The following is a 21349-nucleotide window of genomic DNA, read 5'->3' as shown; positions in this document are numbered from 1 at the left end:
ATTCCTTCACTGGAGCTGTGTTCCCCGACCTGCTGAGACATTGATCACCACCTCACCCCACGCCCTGGTGGGACCCATTATTTATCTTATTCCATTTTACAGCGTGGAGTAAATAAATAGCATTAAAGTGCTAAATTTATTCATGGAAATGGGGCTGCGTTTGCATCCTGGAGCCATTCCTTAAATCAAAGAAATGCTGTTAATAGGCTGCAATGAAGACGTAAAACATCCATTTTAATATGGCTGTAATAAAGGCAGATTGCAGGAGCTGATGATGACATTTCACATGTGGGGACAAGGATGGTGACACTTTAATATCTCCAGCTCCTGGACTCAATTCCATGCCACGCAAGAGGGTTGTATTAATTATTACAGTGTCATCTTGAAGAAATTAATTCCAGTCATTATCAGAGGATGCTCATTAAGCAACAATTGCTTGGCTGCTTGAGCAAATCCCACAGCCTGGGAGGGGACAGGAGCACGGTGACAACCAGCTGGTGACACATCCACTGCCACGCCAAACCTTTTGTGATGGCAGAGTTGGGGAGGACACAAGGTGATCTCCACCAGGCAGAGGAGCAGAGCAGAGGCAGCAAAGCTGTTCTGTGCTGGAGGAGCACCTGGCATCAGTGGGAGAGCTGGGATGGAGTCCTGCAAGGAGCAGGATCCCAGTTTTTGGATCTTCAATTCAATTATGAAAGCTTTTTGATAAAGGTTTGATTGCTTTAATCAAAACACTGCTCCATCCTTGGAAGAGTGCAAGGCCAGGTTAGATGAGGTTTGGAGCAGCCTGGGATAGTGGGAGGTGTCCTTGCTCACAGCAGGGCTTGGAACTGGAAGAGCTTTAACATCCTGTCAACCCAAACCATTCCATAATTCTGGGATTTAAATAAAGTCTGCACCTTCTTTAAAATCTTTTCTTATGAATTAAAAACAAATTAGGTTTCCCCAAACTGATCCAGAGCAATAACAAAGTGAGAGGAACATCTCGGTCCTTCTGCTGCACCAGACTTGCTGCAAAGCCAAACTGAGGTCTCCTTTAACTCCTCCTAAATTCCACAAGCCAAAGTTTCCCCAAAATGGACTATTTAAAGTTCCATGTGCATGAAGACATTATTAAGTTATTCTCCTCTGAAGAAAATATTCAAGAAATGTGTCAAGAATTCCAAGAATTAGGCACCGGAACCATGGAAACACAGAATGGTTTGGATTGGGAGGGATCTTAAAGATCATCCCATTCCAACCATGGACACCTTCCCCAAGGATACCTCCTGCTCTTCCCCACCCACTCTGGGGAATACACCAGAGTCAGACCCCAAAACTGACATTTCATTTTTCATCCTGATTTTATTTTAACCTCTAAAAGTCCAGTGCTGAAACCAGAACAGGTCACTCCACACAAACTCCTGTTCCATAGCAGCTGCATTCCAGAGGTGTCCTTTAGAACACATTGATACTTTGTTTCTTAGGCCATTTTTATTAATTTACATTATTAAAACGAGTTTGAAACCAAAAATTACTACACAAATGCCAGCAGTGTGAGCACAGAATTCAGATATCTGAATTCACAGCGAGGAAAAAACACAACAAACTGTGTCTTACCAAGGGATGGAAAAGGAAAATTATATCCATTTATTCCTTAGCCAAATTGCTACTTGCATTTATTCATGGGATATAATTATGGATAGCAATCACATTTTCCCCTCCAGACTCAGTTTTGGTTCATAATCAAATTCAGGAGAGGTGGCAAGAAGTGAAATTTAAAGTTTGCCACTACTGAGCCAAACCCAAAGAGCTCTAAATCTGTGTTTCTCTTGTGGGAGAAAACTTCAACTTAGAGCCAGGATTTTGCAGTATTTGCTCAGAAATGGGCAAGAATCATCCTAACCCCCACCAGGTGCCTCCATCAGAAATTGGATTGAAACAACCAAGAAAACTCCTCCTGCCCAAAGACACCAAAATCAGCCACAGAAGGTCTACAGAAGGTTTGCCTTTAATCTGTGTTGGGTGATAGCCACACGAAGTAGAAAATATCATAAAAAGCAATTTAGTAAAGCCAAAGACCAGCAGGCACAGACAAAAGAAACGTGGAAGAGTGGATGGGATGAGAAAGGGATGCCTTGGGAATGCACTGCCACATCCTCTCCTGTCCACCTGGAACCATTTCTCTCCACAAGGCACAGGAAAATAAAATTTATAAATGTTAACATGTTGTTTGTAAAGGTCAGGTCAGTATTTGCTGTGACATGAGTCAGGGGGAAGCAAATCCATCTCAGCATCAGGTCACCGTGGGACAGCAGTGACATTAAAGAGAGGAGGATCTGAACCCTTCCCCAAGTGAATTTGTTGCTGGGATCAGGTTTGATCCCCTTCCCTTCTGCTCTGGTCTCTGGGATGTGGCAGCAAAGTGACAGAAAGTTTAGAAAAATGGATTTTTTGGTACAATTGTGATGCTGGTTTGTACCAAAACGGTCAGAAAGAGAGGCCATTAAAAAAAAAAAAAAAGGCAAGATGGAAGTGGGGTGAAATGTCCAGGATTTATCCACAATGGGCTGTGGCAGTGAAAGAAGGAATTCCTATTACAGCAGGTTTAAAGGTCATTAGGGGAGGGGGGAATTGGTGCTGCCACTTCAGCTGGTTTTGACAACAGGTTCATCTTTTCCAAGGAAATTATAGAAACATGGAATTGTAAGGTTGGAGAAGACCTTTAAGTCCACCCAGCAGCACCATCACATTCACCACTAAACCATGACCTCAATCCACATGTTTTTTGAATATTTCCATGGGTGGGACTCCACTGCTTCCCTGGGCCCGGCAGAAAGAGGAGGCAATAAAAAAAAAAAAAAAGGCAAGATGGAAGTGGGGTGAAATGTCCAGGATTTATCCACAATGGGCTGTGGCAGTGAAAGAAGGAATTCCTATTACAGCAGGTTTAAAGGTCATTAGGGGAGGGGGGAATTGGTGCTGCCACTTCAGCTGGTTTTGACAACAGGTTCATCTTTTTGAAGAAAATTATAGAAACATGGAATTGCTAAGGTTGGAGAAGACCTTTAAGTCCACCCAGCAGCACCATCACATTCACCACTAAACCATGACCTCAATCCACATGTTTTTTGAATATTTCCATGGGTGGGACTCCACTGCTTCCCTGGGCAGCCAGTTCCAGCACTTGACAACCCCTTCCATGGAGAAATTTCTCCTAATATCCAAGCTAAACCTTCTCTGGCATAACTCAAAGTTCTTTCCTCAAACATCCAACCAGCCTTGATCTCCAACCTGAAATCCTTTGCTTCCATGCACCTCATCTCCTTTTAGAAGCTTCTCAGTGGAAGATTGAACACAAGGGGAAAAGGGAAAACAAGGATTTGATTCATCCAAATTTAGAATAAGAGGAAAGCCACTGATGTCTCAACCCCACAGGGCTCTTCAGCACTTTCTTCCCAGAAGTTTCCATGTTTTAATTAATTGTTGTGAAATGCAGCCAAGAGAAATGAAAATCACCCACCCTCACTGTAACATGTGACTTAAAAGATAAAGCACTAAAATAATGATAATAATTATTCTAATAATAAACTATGCCAATAATTCAAGGAAATGGGGTCGTTTTGGATATTTGACTGGAGAGGTCCAAGGAAAAGCTGTGAACTCAGCAAAACCAAAACTCATGGGACTTAAAGCAAGGAAAATCCTTACACTGAGACTGCCACGGGCTGAGTTTAACCAAAAGGGTGTTTTAAAACTTTTTATCAGTGACAGAATCCTGGGTTCTTCACCTAGAGGACATAATTTCCATGTCATCACATAATTATAATACACACATGTACTCCGTCACTTCCTCGGTGAATGCTGGAATTATGGAAATTCTAGGATCAATGGCAACATTTGACCAACACCCACAAAGCTGCCAGTGTTCCTGTGGATGGAAAAGGGGAAGCAGGAAAATGAGGCCACGTCCTTTCTGACATTCATTCCAGGAAGCAGAGAACTGGATCTTGCTCTCCCTTTCAGGTGTAACTCAGAAGGTGAAAAATGTCTGTTCACACTGTCCTCACCCCCGGATGGAATTTGTCTGTAGGAATTCATATTCCCACCTATCTGACATGCAAAACAAGAGAAAATTTCTCACTGTGGTTATGAATATCCTGAAGGAAAACGTGCACATTTTATTATCAGCTGTGCTGTGTCCTTGAGCAGGAGATGAGGAGCTTGAGGAGCCCTCGGAAGGCTCGGACCAACCCAGCACCAGCAGCACCTGGAGCTGTGGAGAGAGCCCAGAGGAATCCATGGAGCTGCTCCAGGGCTGGAGCCTGGCTGGCAGAGCTGGGAATGTTCCCCTGGAGAAGGGAAGGATCCAAGGAGAGCTTCCAGCACATTGCTGGGCCTGCAGTGGCTCCAGGAGAGCTGCAGAGGGACTGGGGACAAGGCCTGCAGGGACAGGACACAGGGAATGGCTCCCAGTGCCAGAGGGCAGCCATGGATGGGATCTTGGCCATGAGGAATTCCTGGCTGGGCTGGAATTGCCAGAGCAGCTGGGGCTGCCCCTGCATCCCTGCAGTGTCCGAGGCCAGGCTGGACACTGGGGCTGGAGGAGCCTGGGATGGTGGGAGGTGGCCCTGCCATGGATGGGGTGGAATGAGATGGGCTTTAAGTCCCTTCCCACCCAGCCATTCTGGGATTCTGTGAATGCAAAAAAAAGGCTGATTTTCCTCTCACACTAATAAACCAATGAATTTCCATCTTTTAAATTCATCCTGCTCTGGATCCCATAAAACCAGAGCAGGCTGCACCAGTACTGAGTTGCTGCAGTGATTTCTATTAGAATGAACAGAATCTCATAATCCTCATGTTGTGCCTCAAAACCTTCACAGCGTCCTCAGTGCAAGGGAGAGAATTTTGTACAGAAATACAACCAAAAAATAAGGACAGTGATGTGTGAAAAGTGAGGGGCACCACTTCTTGTGCTTTTTGTTCTATAGCAAACAGCTCACCAAAAGGAAAAAAAAAACCAAAGCAGGGAAGCTGAAGTGATTTTCCAGCTGCCCATCCCTGCTGGCACCACAGAAGCTTTGCTGCTGCAGGATGCCGTGCCCACATCTCCATCCCAGCAGGGGCCAACCCCAATTCCACCCCCCTGGGGCAGCCAGGCTTTGTCCCCTCGCCATAAATCAACATTCCCTGCTAAACCCAAAGTGACACCAGAGTCACCCACCCCTGGCCAAGCGCTGGGCACAAGTCCCTGCTGGGCCAGCAGTGTTTTGGGGATGCTGCAGCAGACAGACAGCCCTGGAGCCTCCTTCCTTCCATCCCCCTTGGCCCCAGGAACAAAGGAAAAGCCAGGCTGGGCTTTGGGAGGAGGGACATTAATGGCCTGTGACACAGCTGCCCTCTCTGGGGTCACCTGTCACACGAGGTGGGAATTTTCCTCCCTGACTTTGTTGTGACACGGATATCAAAAATGTCAAAAGATTTACTGTAAAAAGCACCTCCAGGCCAGGTTTAAGGTGACTTCCATGCTCTTGTTTTGCTTTTTTTTTTCTGCCTTCAATATATTTTGCTCCTACAAGAGGATTTTACACAGATCACTGTAAAAATACACATAAAACTCTTTTTTACACTTCCCCAACTACTCTGCTACTGGGGAATTTGAGCCTAAAAAGAAGAATTAGAAGGAAAAAAAGCTCCTGGAGGAGCACAGAACTCAGCCTCAAACTCCTAAGTTCACCAATGTTTCGTGGCATAACCAAAAACCCACAAACTGGTTAAATTCCAGCACCAGCTGGGTCCTTGTTCTCAGCCCACCTGCAGCACCACAGTTGCTATTCAATCTCTTTGAGGGAATACCTACAGCTCCTGTGGCTTTCCAAAAAAACATAAAAATTAAAAAAAAAAATTAACACTGGAGTTGTTATTGTGCAATTATTTTGTAAAAGTTACATATCAGTGCTAAGAAAAAGAGCAACGAAATGACAAGGCACAGGAGCTGGAAGAATTCAAACATATGTTGGAAATGTCACAAACAGCAAAGATTGGAGCAGCAAAAGCCACCAGAAAGAGGGCAAAAAACTCTAAAACTGCTAAATATAATTAGGTATTTAATTAGGAAACCAAAGCATTACTAATATATGCTTTAAAATTTAGGAGCTCAAAGCATATAAACGAAAGCACAACCTTTCTATTTCGGGATGACTTTGTGCAGAAAATGAATCTGTAAAAATAACTTCCCACGAAGCACAGGCTCAGCAGCACTTTGAGAATCTGGGAAAAAAGAAGTGTAAATAAGGCTCCCAAAATCCACTTCTCACAGTCAGAGGGACAGAAAAGGGATTTATTTAAAGAATCTCCCTCTCAGACTTGTGCTTCAGTGGTTTCTTTGGAGCAGGGATGTCCTGGAGGAGTTGGGATCAGAGATTTATTGTGTCATAGCTTCAATGTGCGCCTGGAGCAGAGGAATTGGGGAATTTGAGTCTAAAAACAATAATTAGAAGGAGAAAAGCTCCTGGTAGAGCACAGAACTCAGCCTCAAATTCCTAAATTCACCACTGCTTCACAGCCATAACCAAAAAACCACAAACTGGTTAAATTCCAGCAGTTTTGTCCAACATTGTCCTACTTATTTGAAGCAGAAGAAAAACAAAATCACTCCAGTGAAATTCCAAAGGGGGAACTCCAGTGTGAAGGTCCACGAAGTGACAGCCACTAATGACTTTTGACAATTTGACTTTTTTTTTTTTTTTTTTTTTCCTTTTGGAGCTGCTGGGAGTTGCCAGCAAACCCAGGGAACTCTTTGGAAGTGGCCTTGGGGGACAGTGACACATGGACATGTGATGATGATCTCCTGAGCTTGGCTCGTCATTCCCCAGGCTGATTCCAGCCAGAGAGAGATTTATGCCCATTAAACTCCATAAAAATACACTGCCACTCCCACTCATCCCAACTGGATTTGTATGAAAAGGAGAGGAAAACAATATATTTTAAATTGCCTTTGAAATTCAACACCTGAAGGTAAAGACAAGTCTCCAACAGGATCTACCTGAGCTTCAGGAATTGGAAAGAATTCTAGGAAAGATTTTATTTCAACTGCTGTTTGAAAGAAGAAAAGTATCTCTGTTGCCACAGCACTGGACTTTCCATCTTTGTTTTTTGCTAAAATACATTAAATTAAAGGAACAAGTGGTTTTTAAATGCCTGGGTTAAAGGACATTCTGGGTCATGATTTTAGGGAATTTGCAGTGATGTTACTCCCATCATGAGACTACACATGGACATGTGCTTCCCTGAAGACAAATAAAAATATGATCAATTTACACCTCCTCATCCAAAATCTAGGCTGAAAATACACAAAATGCCTTAATTCAGCTTTCATTAGATGCTTTGTTACCCAAATAAATTCCATGTCTGAGTGGGCGTGGAGTTTGAAGTCCCAATACTGGATAATTTATCATGGAATTATTGAATAGTTCAGGGTGGAAGGGACCTGAAAGATCATGGGTAGGGACACTCCCACTGTCCTAGGCTGCTCCAGCCCCAGTGTCCAGCCTGGCCTTGGACATTCCAGGGATGCAGGGGCAGCCCCAGCTGCTCTGGCAATTCCAGCCCAGCCAGGAATTCCTCATTGCCAAGATCCCATCCATGGCTGCCCTCTGGCAGTGGGAGCCATTCCCTGTGTCCTGTCCCTGCAGGCCTTGTCCCCAGTCCCTCTGCAGCTCTCCTGGAGCCCCTGCAGGCCCTGGAATGTGCTGGAAGCTCTCCCTGCATCCTTCCCTTCTCCAGGGAACATTCCCAGCTCTCCCAGCCTGGCTCCAGCCCTGGAGCAGCTCCATGGACCCTCTCCAGGTGCTGCTCTGTTGTCCCCAGGGCTGGGGCAGCCCTGCAGGTGGGGTCTCACCTGAGTGGGGTACAGGGATAAAATCCTCCTCCCCTGCTGTGGGATCAGCCCAGCACTCAGGGGGTTTTGAGGCCAGCTAACATTTTTTCCATCTTAAATGAAGCTTTGGGCCACCAGGGCTGGAAGGAATTTGAAAAGGTGACAGTTCACTGGTGTTAATCCTCACGAAGCCAGAACATTGCTCTGAATCAGAATTAATTCCTGCAGCAGTAATGGCACCGTGACACGTCCTTTCATCAAAATTCAACTTTGCTGATTAAACATCTCCAGGAATTTGGTTGTTCTACATCAGAATTATCACAGTAGGTAAAGGTCACAGGGAGCCCACACTTCTGTTCATGACACTCTGGGGTTTTTTCACTCCCTCTCTCTGTCTTTGCCAGACAAGGCTCAGGCCCTGAGCCAGGAGAATACAAATTTGGGAGCTCAGCCTCCCCTGCTTCGTTTGCATCTGTTGATTCATTTGGGTGTGGAGAGGAGGGCAATGCAAATCAGCACCTCTGCCTCCCCAGAAAGCCGTGCCCCATTTCCCACTTCTCACCAGCCTTTCTCACCCACAATCAGGGGCAGCAGCACCTCAGGGAGGTTTTCCCTCCTGCTGCAGCAGAGCCAGAATGAATAACGATCCCCGGGGCATTGACACGGGGAGGTTTTGCTGGATAACACTTTATTCAATGCTTCTCAAACCCTGCCTGCTTTGAGCAACTCTGCAAAAGCTTGGCTTTATCAGCACTCCAGGCATGCTGCTTGTTCTGCCAGGATTTTTGGGAAGGTTTAGGGCACTGGAAGAATTTGTGGAAAAGCACCTTTGTTTTGTTTACCTCGCTGAGTTGATTGACATCTATAAATGATATTGTGCTCTCCAGGGCTGCTGCCTTCCATTCAAAGGACTCAGTTCCATTGCTTCAAAGATTGTATTTTGAGCATTGTAAAGCTCCTGATGGTGGGTAATTATAACAAATTATCTGAATAATTCTAATACTGCATCTACTCCATTACAAATGACAACCAGCAATTAAACCCATCTCAGCCTTTCAGCAAACTAAACAGAAAAAAAACTTCACTCTTGACCTGGGCGTGTCCATATCTGATAATAAGCACCCATTCTGCTCACTGCAACAATAGTTCTCCCTCCTTGACAACTTCTATTTGTTTTTTTTCAAAAGGAAAAATTTTTAACAAAAATTTTCCCTAGGAGGCTCCCAAGGGATGCAGATTGCGGAGAGGAAAAGTGGGTTTTGTGTGGTGGAGTGACCCCACAGGTGATGGGGTCAGCAGTGGGGACAAGGCAGCTGAGGGGGACTTTTCTATCAGAAAAGTAAAAAGTTTGAGAAGAAAGATTGACCTGGAAGCAGAAAACAGTAGGAGGTTGTGGCTGTTCCATCCCTGGAAGTGCCCAAGGCCAGGCTGGATGGGCTTGGAGCACCCTGGGATGGTGGAAGGTGTCCCTGCCCAAGGCACAGATGAACTTTAACTTCCCTCCAACCCAAACCATTCCATGATTCCATAATTCTGTTTTATTCCAAACACTCAGTGCCATGAAAAACTTGGAATAAATGCCTGGGAAGGAGATAAAACAACACTTCAGGAGCCAGGCAAAGGCGAGACGTCAAAATCCCAACGTTAATGCAAGACAGCAACCAGCAATCGAGGGATTCCCTGCAATTAATCAACTTTCATTACCCTTCATCAACAACTTTCTTTTCAGTTTAGATGAATGACCATGCTGCAGGTCCAGCCTGGTTGTCAGGGTGCAGCACAAGCCCAATTTTCCCTCACATCCCTCAGCCTGGGCACATCAAGAGGAATGACTGTCTCAATGACGGTGTGCAGTGACAAACTGCACAACCCCAAGGGATAAAATGAGGAATCATCCCAGACTCCAGACCTGCCTCCACCTTCTGCAAAGATGCAGCACCAGGGGATGGTTTTATTTCCTCCCTGTAAGATTATAAAGCTTTAGAGTACATAAATTTCCCTACTCTGTGGAGCAGTTCTGAGTTTCTGGCTGTCCACCAGACCAGGCTGTCACTGATCCACCTCCAAAATCCAGCAGGATTTCCTCTGGGAGAGCTGCTAGAAAATAACACTTGCCAACATTTCCCCCTTCTTGCTGTAATTACTGTTATTTCTACAAGGTCTCAATTTTTTCTCTATAAAAGGAACAATTCTGTCTTGTATGCCTGGAATCAGTTCCCTGGCTCAGGTAAAAAATATCCAACTTGGGTATCCCAAAACCAAGGAACTTCCGAGGGACCTGCATTTATTTAGCAGCATTATTTCACCTTACAGTGTGTATAAAGCTTTAATTAATAAGGACTTGGAGCTGTCTCAGACCTGTCACACCTCCAGAGCAAATCCATTTGTAAAAATACAACTCGGAGGGACCAAATTGCAAAAAAAATGGCAAATGTGGAGCTTGGTTAATAACAATGGGAATTGAAGACTTCCAGCTTTCCCCATTTATTCCAAATCTGCACAGAATTCAGCACCATTCAACTCCACACTTCATCTACAACTTCTTCCCTGGCAGTTCCAGCACCAGGATTTCCATGGACAGAGCAATTTCACACTTAGATGTGAATGAATTTTGACTCTGAAAAGTTTGGATGTTACCAGAGGAAAGGAACTATGGAAGTGCTTTTCAGTGATATTCCACAAAGTGCAATTCCTGCTGAGCTATCTGAAATTCAAGATTCCCGGGACCCAAAATAACCAAACTAAAGGCCAACTTCTGGCCTGCAAAACGTATTTATGCCTATTCTGCAGATCTCTAAAAGTCAACAGAATTTAAAGTTAAATCCCTCAGGAATATCTCACCAAAAAAGTTATTTTGTGTCACGACCTGGTGCTTGAAAAACCTGTTTTTCCATGGGCTCAAATCCCTAAAAGGCTTTTCCCAAGGTTCTGTCAGGACTTTCCTTTTGCCACCTGCCCATGAAAACCCTGCAAGTGTTTGTGGAGCCACATCTGATGTGTCTGAAGCAAATAATCCCAATAAAACAGGAATAAATGAGGGTCCTGAACTGTAATATGCAGGAATTCAGCAGAATGGGAAAATGCAGCTTAGAGGTGAAGGAACTTCAAACCCATTTTTTGTAGCTCAGTTCAGGAAACTGAAAAGAGTGGAATAGTTGAAATAAACAGTTCAGATTATCTTAAATGAAAATGAAACACTTTGAAAATCTCCCTTCTTTCTCTTTTAGCATCTGTGGAGGGGACAAGAATCACCTCCATGCTCTGAGGGAACAGTTCTGGTTTCCCCAAACATTTTAAACTGCACAAAAGGTTTTAAAGAAAAAAGCCCTGCAAGAACAATCCAGGTAAAACACAAAGCTGAGGTGCCCAGCTCCAAGGGAATTCCAGCTCACCACCAAAGGCTCCTCCCAGAAAACCCTTGAGCTAAACACCACCACACTGATGTAAAACACAATCATGACCAAAAATTAAATTATTAATCTTTCCTTTCATTGCTCTGATGGCTCCATGGGGGCTGTGGGGTCCAAAAGGGGTCATTCCAGGCTTCAGATCTTTGCTTTTGACACCAAATCCTAAACACAGGAATCACCTTTTTTTTGTTCTCATCAAGCACCAGCTCTCCTGCCTTCAATTAAAAATTCATAAAGCTTGATGAAAGCAACCACAGGCACTGTATAACAATTTTTAAGGTAATAGTACCATAAAGTGGACTTAAATCACACCGTGTTTTCATCCTTGGATTTCCCCCATTCAGGGAAAACCCTCACTGAAGTATTTTTTGAACTTCCATTTTTTGAATCTTCCATAGACAATTACAAATTTAGAATTTGTCAAGTTCTTTTTCCCTTTTCTTCCACCACAAAAATCAAAGATGCTTTTCTGGTTGTGCCATGGGAGCTCTTCTGTTGCTCTACAGATTTTTTTTTTAGCAATGTCAGAGAATTATTTCCTGTATTTGAAAGGAAAGTTGGGGCTATTAAAGCAAGTTTTAGCTACTACTGGAAGTTAATTCCTCAACAGCAAAGGAGCTGCTTGAAAGGCATCAGCTCCTACATGGCAGGATCTCACTTGTGATTGAGATTTAAAGGGTTTGATAATTCTTGTGGCATTTTGGGACATGTGGTGGCCTTGGCAGTGCTGGTTAATGGTTGGACTTGGTGATTTCAAAGGGCTTTTCCAACCTTAGAGAGTCTTAAACGTGGATCTCAGTGTGGAACTTGGTTTTTTTTTAAGGAATTTTGTACCTGAGATGGTTCAATTGAATAGATGGATCCTTTCTGCCTTGCCAGAACTTCTCTGGCCATGTGGTGATCCCTGAGCTGCTCAGGGGATTGGATGGAGCCATCGTGTTAGATCCCTCCTGACTGAACTGTTCTGTTCCCAAGGAATAAATAAATCACTGGAAATTCATGTGCCATCATCAATCCCTGTGACAAAATCAGAACACCAGTGACAAAACCAGAATAGCAGTGACAAACCAGAATAGCAGTGACAAAACCAGAATACCAGTGACAAACCAGAATACCAGTGACAAAACCAGAATACCAGTGACAGAATCAGAAAACCAGTGACAAAACCAGAAAACCAGTGACAAACCAGAATACCAGTGACAAAACCAGAATACCGGCGACAAAATCAGAATACCAGTGCTCAGCAATGTGGAGAAGCTCAGTCCTGCTCCATGAGAGCACGAGGGAAATGCTGGAAGTAAATTTAAGGTTTCCCAGAGCAGCTGTGGCTGTCCCTGGATCCCTGAATGTCCAAGGCCAGGTTGGACACTGGGGCTGGAGCAGCCTGGGGTGGTGGAAGGTGTCCCATGGCATGGGGTGGATCTGGGCCATCTGTAATGTCCCTTCCAACCCAAACCATTCTGTTTTCCCATGAAGGAAGGAGCTAATCCTGCTTTGTTGGCTCAATGAACACAAGCCTGGTTCAAAGTACCTCATTACCATGGAATTACATTAACACTCTTTTCAGCTATTCAGCCCCAGCTCTTGCAAATGTCAAAATTTCTCTGTTCCTTCAGCTTGTATTTCATCCAAAGGGAAGGAGGAGCTGGAGACATGTGAAATTTCTGACAGGCTGTTGATTTTCCCTTTGGATGAAGCATGTTTGAAAACTCCAAACTTGACTGATCTGCTGAAGCACATTCTCTGACAGACAATATAAAATCAATGCCTCACATATTAAGAGGGTTCTTTTTTTTTTTTTTTTTTTTTTCTTTTTCCTAAGGTATTTACATGTTTTAATTAAAAAAAAAAAAAAAAAAACCCCCCAAATTAAAAGGGGTTTTTTTTTTTTTTTTTTTTTTTTGGCGTGTGAGAGTTTTTGTTTGTGTGGGAGGTGGCGGTGGGGGGGGTGGTGGGGATCGCTTTATTTTCTGTCATGGAAAATGAACAGCCTCACCTTAAGGTTTTTATAAACTGTCATCTTTAATCAGACACACACAGCAAGACTGTCAGCTCTCATAAAGCATCGGGGGGGGAAAAAAAAAGGCACAAAAATGTGAAGCTGTTCCCCATCCCCTCTCTGAGTGAGCCCCCTATCCCTGTGATGGCCCCAGCCAGGAGGAAACTTTTCCTCAGCAGTGTCACAACAAGGAGCTCTGCTGAGATCTGTCTTTATCCTTCAGCAACCTGACTTTGGGAGGGTTTTTCAGGGAGGAAAAGGGCTGGGATTCGCCTGAGAGGAACATCCATCCCTGCTGCTGGCAGACAGAAAGTACAGCAGCTAAAAACCTCCTAAACACTCATTAAACAGGGGACAGGGAGGGAAAAACATTCCCAGGGTAGGTGTCAAATTGCTCCCTGAAGATTCCCACTCAGGTCACTGGAAGGAAGCAGCAGTGGATGAGAAATTGCATCAAGAGTGGGATTTCTAAAATAAAGCTGAGAGTATCCAGGGAAAGTTCTCCTAGCGGAAGGTGCCCTGCCCATGCTGGGGGGTTGGAAATAAATGATCTTTAAGGTCCTTTCCTCGTTTCCAGTGTTGAATTTCATGTTTCTGTAACAAGGATTTGAGATCTTTTGGTGCTGAGGCACTGCTGAGGCCCCTGGAGGGCAGTGTCCAGTTTGGGGTCACTCAGGAGTGACCAGTGCTGGGTCTGTCCTGACAGGAGAGACCTGGAGGGACAGGAGCGTGGCCAGGGAAGGGAATGGAGCTGGGAAGGGTCTGGAGGGGCTGAGGGAGCTGGGAAGGGGCTGAGCCTGGAGCAAAGGAGGCTCAGGGGGGACCTTGTGGCTCTGCACAAGTCCCTGCCAGGAGGGGACAGCCGGGGGGGTCGGGCTGTGCTCCAGGGAACAGGGGCAGGAGGAGAGGGAACGGCCTCAGCCTGGGCCAGGGGAGCTCAGGGTGGGCACCAGCAGGAATTTCCCCATGGAAAGGGTGCTCAGGCCTTGGCAGGGACTGCCCAGGGAGGTTTGGAGTGCCCATCCCTGGAGGTGTCCAAGGAATTCCTGGAGGTGGCACTCAGAGCTCTGGGCTGGGGACAAGGTGGGGACGGGGCACAGCTGGGGCTGGATGACCTTGGAGAGCTTTTCCCACCTCAGTGATCCTGGGAATTCGTGATCTCCTGATCTGAGCCTCATCTTTCTCACCAGAGGCCCCATCTGCCAGCCCCAGAGAGCAGGAAGAGATTCCCTGCTCTGCAGAATCAAGAATTCCATTAACTAAATGATATTTCCCCACCCTTTGAAGGGGATCTGTTGAAATGCAAGACCTGATGAAATCTGGAGGGTTCTTTTCAAGGACTCACTACCTTTAAGATTCCAAATCATGTTTCCTGTGCACTTAACAACACCTCAGATTTTTTTTTTTTAAATTTACCCTGATCCTCTGCACATTACTCAGACTCAAACACAAACTTTAGGTAGTCAACACTCCAAGTTCCCTCTCCCAGCTTGAGTCAGCCTTATTGACTTCCCTGACATCAAGTATTTTAGGTTTGACTCAGAAAGCTAAAGGCATCAGCTCTCATTATTTAGCAGTATTTGTGCCACAGGGGGACTTGACATTTTCTATCTACTTCACTAATAATAAATAACCCTTAGACTTTAAAATACCACATATTTTTCTTAACCTATTTGGTGTGATTTAGCACAGTTCAAATGTAACAAACTCATCTAATTTTCACACTCCTTTTGCTTCCCAATACCAACAGTCCCTATATTATCAAGTATTAATTTTATAGTGTGCAATTACAAGATATTACAGCACATTTTAAAATAAAATAAGATGATTATTGTTATTATTATAACTGTCCAGATGTAAAAGGGGTTACTGGTGAGATACACAGGTGTTCTGAGTGACAAACTGAGTTTTAGATCAATTTAGTGACGTGGTTTTTAACACCAGCAGCAGTTGATGCTCAAAGACCAAAGGATTTTGACATCCCATGACAACTTTGTTGTCCCCTCCCAACATTTTCCAAGGAAAGAGGATTTAAATTCTACATCCAGCACCTTTCATCTCGACACACCCTGATTTCAACAGCAGCTTGGCAGGATTATTCCCATAAAACATCCCTGCTATACTCGTGCACCTGGGTGGGTGCACTTGTCCTGCACCTTGTGCACTTCCCTCCCAAGGACAGGGAATTCCTGGCATCTGACACTTGACCATCAGCAGCTCAGAGCCACCACTGGAGAGGGACATTCTGGTGTCAACAGGCAGCAAAAGTCCATCACCACCCTCCCCAGTTAGTCCCTAAAGGGTTTTTTAATTAATTAGCAGAACAATCATTGTTTTATTTGCATTAAAATAACTGGAAGAAACAGTTAATTCCAAATTTGCTATCAAGCCTGCTGCTTTCAGTGATGGAGACTGTAGAAAGGAACAGAAATTCTTCATCTTACATGGAAAGGTCAAACTACTGCTGCTCTCTTCCCCTTGCCCCCATCAATCCCAAAAAACATGAGGCACAAAACTTTGCACACACAGAGCACTAAACTCATTTAGAAGTCACTGCAAGCAGTCCAAAGGTTGCCAGCAGTGGAAAATTGGGAATTTTGCTTTTCCTTCTTCCCTTTTCCCCCTGCTCTTTGTTTTTCTCTTTCTGTCCAGACTCTGAACCCCAAGGCAGTGACACCACTGACACACCCCAGCCCTTCCCACCTGGAAGAGGGGAGATCCCTCCCCTTTATTCTTTGCATCCCAAAGGATGCCAGCAGTGGCAAATTGAGAATTCTGCTTTTCCTTCTTCCCTTTTCCCCCCTACTCTTTGTTTTTCTCTTTCTCTCCAAACTCTTGAACTCCAAGGCAGTGATCAGGACACCACTGGCACAGCCCATTCCCTCCCCTTTATTCTCTGCATCCCAAATGATGCCGGCATTGGCAAATCGGGAATTTTGCTTTTCCTTCTTCCCCTTTTCCCCCTACTCTTTTTCTTTTTCTGTCCAGACTCTGAACCCCAAGGCAGTGACACATCCCAGTCCTGCCCACCTGGCAGAGGGGAGATCCCAGCAGACCCCGTGGACATCCCAAGGGTGCCAGGAGAATTCCTCCTCCTCACTCCTCCCTCCCAAGGTCACGTCCTGTTGGGAAGCGACTCCTCCACTTGGCTTTCTCCTCCATCCTCCAAGCCTTTTAATTGCTGCTTGATCCTAATGAGGTGTGGCTGATGGTAATAAATGGAAACCCTCCCGGCCTCAATATCCAGCATCCAGCACAGCTCAGCTGCGTTTGCCTCGGCAGCACCATCCATCCCCTCCATCTCCCACCCTTCCCATTCCTCCCCCTCCAGCCTCGAGACTGCAGACATCTGTTCCTCAATTGTCTGGTAATAAACACACTCTATAAAGCATATGTAAAATGATTATTACCCCGAGGAGCCAAGTGCCTTTCAAATGCCAGCTGAAACAAATAAACATTAAAAAAAAAAAATAAAAGACATCAAGAAAAAAAAAATCCCCACCAAACAAATGGTACGACAGACATTGCTCAGGCTGTTCCATGTTCCAGAATGAAGGGCGTTGGGATTGCTCCTGTGATTCCTTCTTCCAAAGGGAGATGTTATTCCTCAGCCCAGTAACTCCAGCAAAGGATGAAGGAAGCAACTGGACTCCTTTGGTAACTTTTATACTTTGGCACCTCCCATGAAATGTAATTAAGGAAAATCAGAGGTGGGTTCTGCCTCAATTTCTAAGTGCAATTAGTTTCCAGATGTAGTTAGGAAAACCTATTCCCAGGAATCATCTCCTCTAGAACACCCACTTGTCTCTCAGAAATACTCTCTTCGTTTATTCTGTGTGTGGTGGTGTCATTAAGTGCTGCTAATTAATCTGGGCCTTGGTGTGTCTCAGCTGTCCTCGTGGAAATCAGGGACCCACATCCTGAACAACACAAATCTCACTTCCCAACTCTGGCTCCCTCCTCTAAAGGAATTCATAGGCACGCTGTCCTCGTGGAAATCAGGGACCCACATCCTGAACAACACAAATCTCACTTCCCCTGCTCTAAAGGAATTCATGGGCAAGGAAAGCTTTGAAAACCATTTTTAGGTATTTTTCCTTACACTGCCTATGGTTTTAATTAAGAGTTTCTCTAAACTTTGGTTATTGGGAATGGATTCATTTGCACCCTCCCAAAGTCTGACCCTGTGTTCTTCAAGAGGCTCTGGAGCCAAGTTCCACCCTCAGTTTATAAATAAAAAAGGATTAAAAAGTGGCTTTGTAAGCAGCAAATCTGTCCCTGTGCTTGTGCAGCCGTGATGTGATCAGCACTGACACTTCTCATAGCAGGAGTACAAAGAGACAAGTTCCCACTGGTGAGTGTGAGTGCTCTGCTTCCAACGTTCAACATTGCAGGGCTGAATTATATTGTAAAGCCACCACTTGGTGTGATGCTCAGGCTTTAAATCAGCACACCAGGGTCTGGTTTCTCAGTGATCCAGTTTGTTTAAGACTTTCAGAAGCACTCAGCTGCCTCATAAAATCAGTGAGTCCATGCAGTGCTGAAGCTCCTCTGGCAACGTGTTTATGGGACTTTAACAAAAACAAGGGGGAAAACCCCTTGTAAATAAAATATTGATCATTTGAATTCAAACCAGATTCATTTCGAGCATGTACAGGGGACAGGCATGAAAGATGAGGGGGGCAGGTCATGAAGAACCTCAAAAAGGAAAATAAAACAGGTGAAAACTTCACAGCTCTGTGGGAATTACCTCCAGGAGAGCTGGACATTTAAAACAGGAGCATCTGGAATAGGGCAACAAGGATCTAACCAAGAGATGATGATTTTATGATTCCACATGCCAGAAGTTAAAGCATCAATATTTGAACAAATTCACTGTACTGAGCATTTCAGCTGCTGGTGGGACAGGCCATGGCTATCCCATCAGGAACAGAATTCCCTGTAGGGAATTACTGTCAGCTAAAGAAATCCTGTGATCATCCCAGATCCTCTGCATCCCATTCATCCCTAAGTCATCATGAGTTAAATCTCTCAGCACACTAAACATTAAAATGAATAAAACCACATTAAAATTGTTTTTAGCCCCAAACTCTCCCACCCTGCAGGGAGAAAAGGGCAAACTGGGTCATTCCCTGTTTTCCTTCTTTTCCTGAAGTTATTGATGAAATCCTCAGTGCAAGGGAGTGAAGATGTTGCAGGTGGTTGGCACGAAAAACACACTGTACACAGACACCTTCATCTCGATGCAATTATTTTTTATGAGGCAAATGATTCCTCCTGCCTGACTTGCAGGCTGGGAATGCAAAGTGAAGTGTTTGGGAGAAGTGCTATTTAAAGCAGAGCACTCGTGTTTCGCTCAGATGGGAGGGAAAAAAAGGGGGGGAAATAAAGCAGGAAGGCAAAGAGAGAGAATTTCAATCAATGGGAAAGATCTCATCAATAAAAATAGGAGCATCACCCGCTCTCTGGGCATGCAAGATGTCTGTAAATTCATTAATGATTTAGAAATTGAAGTCTACATCATCATAGTCACACCTTGAAGAACACTGAATTTCAGTTGTCCATCTTTTCCCATCATAAAATAGCTGAAAACTACAAATTATCCTACAGCAAACTTATTTTTAGCACATTTCTTCAGTTTAAAAGAGACAGAGGTGGAAATGAAAAGTGCTTATAGAATTCTTCATTTTGTTATGGGAGCAGAGCAAGAAATAAACTCTTTTTTCAAGGCAAGATCTTGCACACCATAACACATTTCAGGATGTTCTCAAGATTATTCCAATCCCTGCTGTTTTAACACCAGAAATTTAGATTTGGAGGCATTTATGCCTTTTCCAACTGTGTTTTTAAGTCCTGAGAAGTCACAAATAAGCTGAGCTCTCAGCCATGGGGGTGCCAGGAGGAGATTCCTTCCTCTGGGGATCAGATTCCAATCTGAATTCCAATTTTTTATGACTATTTTGTGACTTCTTGTCTTTAGCATTGGAGAGAAGCTCCTGCTGTTGAGTGGCTCAGGACAGTGAACTCACACAAACACAGGCAAGGAGGGAAACGCTCTCCAAAGCTGCTGGGAAGAAAAGGAAAATTTTCCCAAAAAAAAAAGAGGCGGGAGGTTGACACGAACTGGGCCAAACCTTGTATTGCTGAATTTCCACAAAACCAGCAGGGCAAACAGCAAAATTCAGGTATCAGAGGTGAATGATACAGTGCGAAGAGGTTTATTAAAGGCTTGCTCTGTTAAAGCTCCAGCTGTGACAATTTTGGTAAAGGAAAACCCTCCCAGAAAACAAGAGGTGGGAGGCTGACATGAGCCAGGCCAAACCTTGTATTATTGAATTTCCACTAAACCAACAGGACAAACTGTTAGAAAAGCAGCAAAATTCAGGTATCAGAGGTGAATGATACAGTGCGAAGAGGTTTATTAAAGGCTTGCTCTGTTTAAAGCTCCAGCTGTGACAATTTTGGTAATTACAGGCTCACTCTGGATCAGGAGTTAATTTGCAGTCCCCAGCCCACAGTGTTTTATCAATGAACTCACCTTGCAGTTCCTCTGACTTTTTAATAAGCACAAAGAACAGCAAGAAACAATTTGTGGCAGGTTGCAAATAAACCTCCCCCAGCTCAGGTCAATAAATGACACTGGTTGGTGACACGGGGTCACCCAGACAGGAAATCCCACCTGACATCACAGTTCAGTTTGAAGAAGATTTAAAGATTAAAAATATTTAAAGAAAAAATTATTTTTCTTTAAATAAATATTTAAAGAATAAAATTATTTTTCTTTAAATAAGTATTTTAAAATATTTAGATATTAAATGATTAAATACTTTAGAAATATTAAATATTGATAAATTATTCAAATAATTAATAGTGATAATTACATATTTAAATATTTTGGGAAAATAATAGTTAATAACAAAATTAATGAATTAATTTAAAATAGTTAATATTAAACATTTAAATATTTTAGAAAAAGTTAATTTTTTTTACACACAACAACTTCACACCATCAACAACCTCAGAGCAACCCCTTTGCTCCGGGATCTCAGAACTGGAATTTGCCCAACATCCCCACAAATCAAAGGTTTAATTCTACTTATTCTAAAGCTTTGCAGCTGTAGGAATGTGCAGAAAGGCAGATTTTACCTGAGCAGGGGGTGAAAGATGATGGTGATGTTCCTGGCTCCTGGTTTGCACACAAACTTGGACCCACCACCTTCAATTAAGTTATCATCTGGTCCTCCTGGAAAACAAGGTGGGACAAGTTGTCTAACAGATCTCGACATCCCTTGATTTTCAGCGAGTAAGTGATAATTAAACATTTAGCAAGCGATAATTAAACAGGAATTAAATGCCTATTTCCTGGTGAAAGATCAGTAATTAACGCCAGGCTTTGCTCTCTGTGCCCTCCCAGGGCAGAGGGAACACGCAGGTGGTGTTGGAGGTGACTTTGGGCTCTTCATTCCACAGGAATTGGGGCATTTTGGCACAAAATCCACCAAATCCAGGTCCTTCACCTCGGGCCACATGGCTCAGGTGTGTTTTAAAGCCCACAGTGATTGGAAAAGATTTGGAGAACAGCATTTCCCAGAATTTTCCTACTTTCTCTGACTGGGGATGGCACAGTTCCAGCCTTGGTTTGGGTGCCAGTGACTGACATTTTAACCCATTTATTGTATTTAGCATTACTGGCTAAATAGCTCATTCCCATCTCTGAGTCTTGTCATTCCTGGACTGGGGATGGCACAGTTCCAGCCTTGGTTTGGGTGCCAGTGACTGACATTTTAACCCATTTATTGTATTTAGCATTATTGGCTCTCTCAGGAGCTCATTCCCAACTCTGAGTCTTGTCATTCCTACCTGGAACTTTCCCTTCTCCGACTTCCACCTGGGTACAAACGCTCTCTAAGCTACAGGAAAAATAAATTTGCAGAATTTGGCAGCAAAACACAACTCAGGGAACATCTTTTACACACCACAGGCTCCAGGGTTTGGAGTGGCAATAAAACCTGACCAGTGCCACTGTGTCACTCCAAAATTACTTCCAGAGGCAGCTCCTGACACCTTAAATTTGGA

The 21349-nt window shown here is 44.0% G+C and overlaps 1 protein-coding gene across 1 annotated transcript in view; it reads right to left on the bottom strand.

Annotated features, from left to right (window-relative positions):
• Nucleotides 1–21349, bottom strand: part of LOC121334187 (exocyst complex component 4) — a gene marked incomplete at its 5' end in the record, with an annotated part of 213738 nt that overhangs the window by 124453 nt on the left and 67936 nt on the right. Inside the window, one exon of the mRNA XM_041401096.1 lies at nt 20420–20516. Coding sequence (XP_041257030.1) covers nt 20420–20516 — 97 coding nt within the window. The remainder of the gene's footprint in view (nt 1–20419; nt 20517–21349) is intronic.

The sequence above is a fragment of the Onychostruthus taczanowskii genome, unplaced genomic scaffold (genome assembly GCF_017590055.1).
Source record: "Onychostruthus taczanowskii isolate IOZ18803 unplaced genomic scaffold, ASM1759005v1 scaffold184, whole genome shotgun sequence".
NCBI lineage: Eukaryota > Metazoa > Chordata > Aves > Passeriformes > Passeridae > Onychostruthus > Onychostruthus taczanowskii.
Note: the sequence above shows the minus strand (reverse complement) of the source record. Positions and strands in the feature narration are given on the sequence as shown.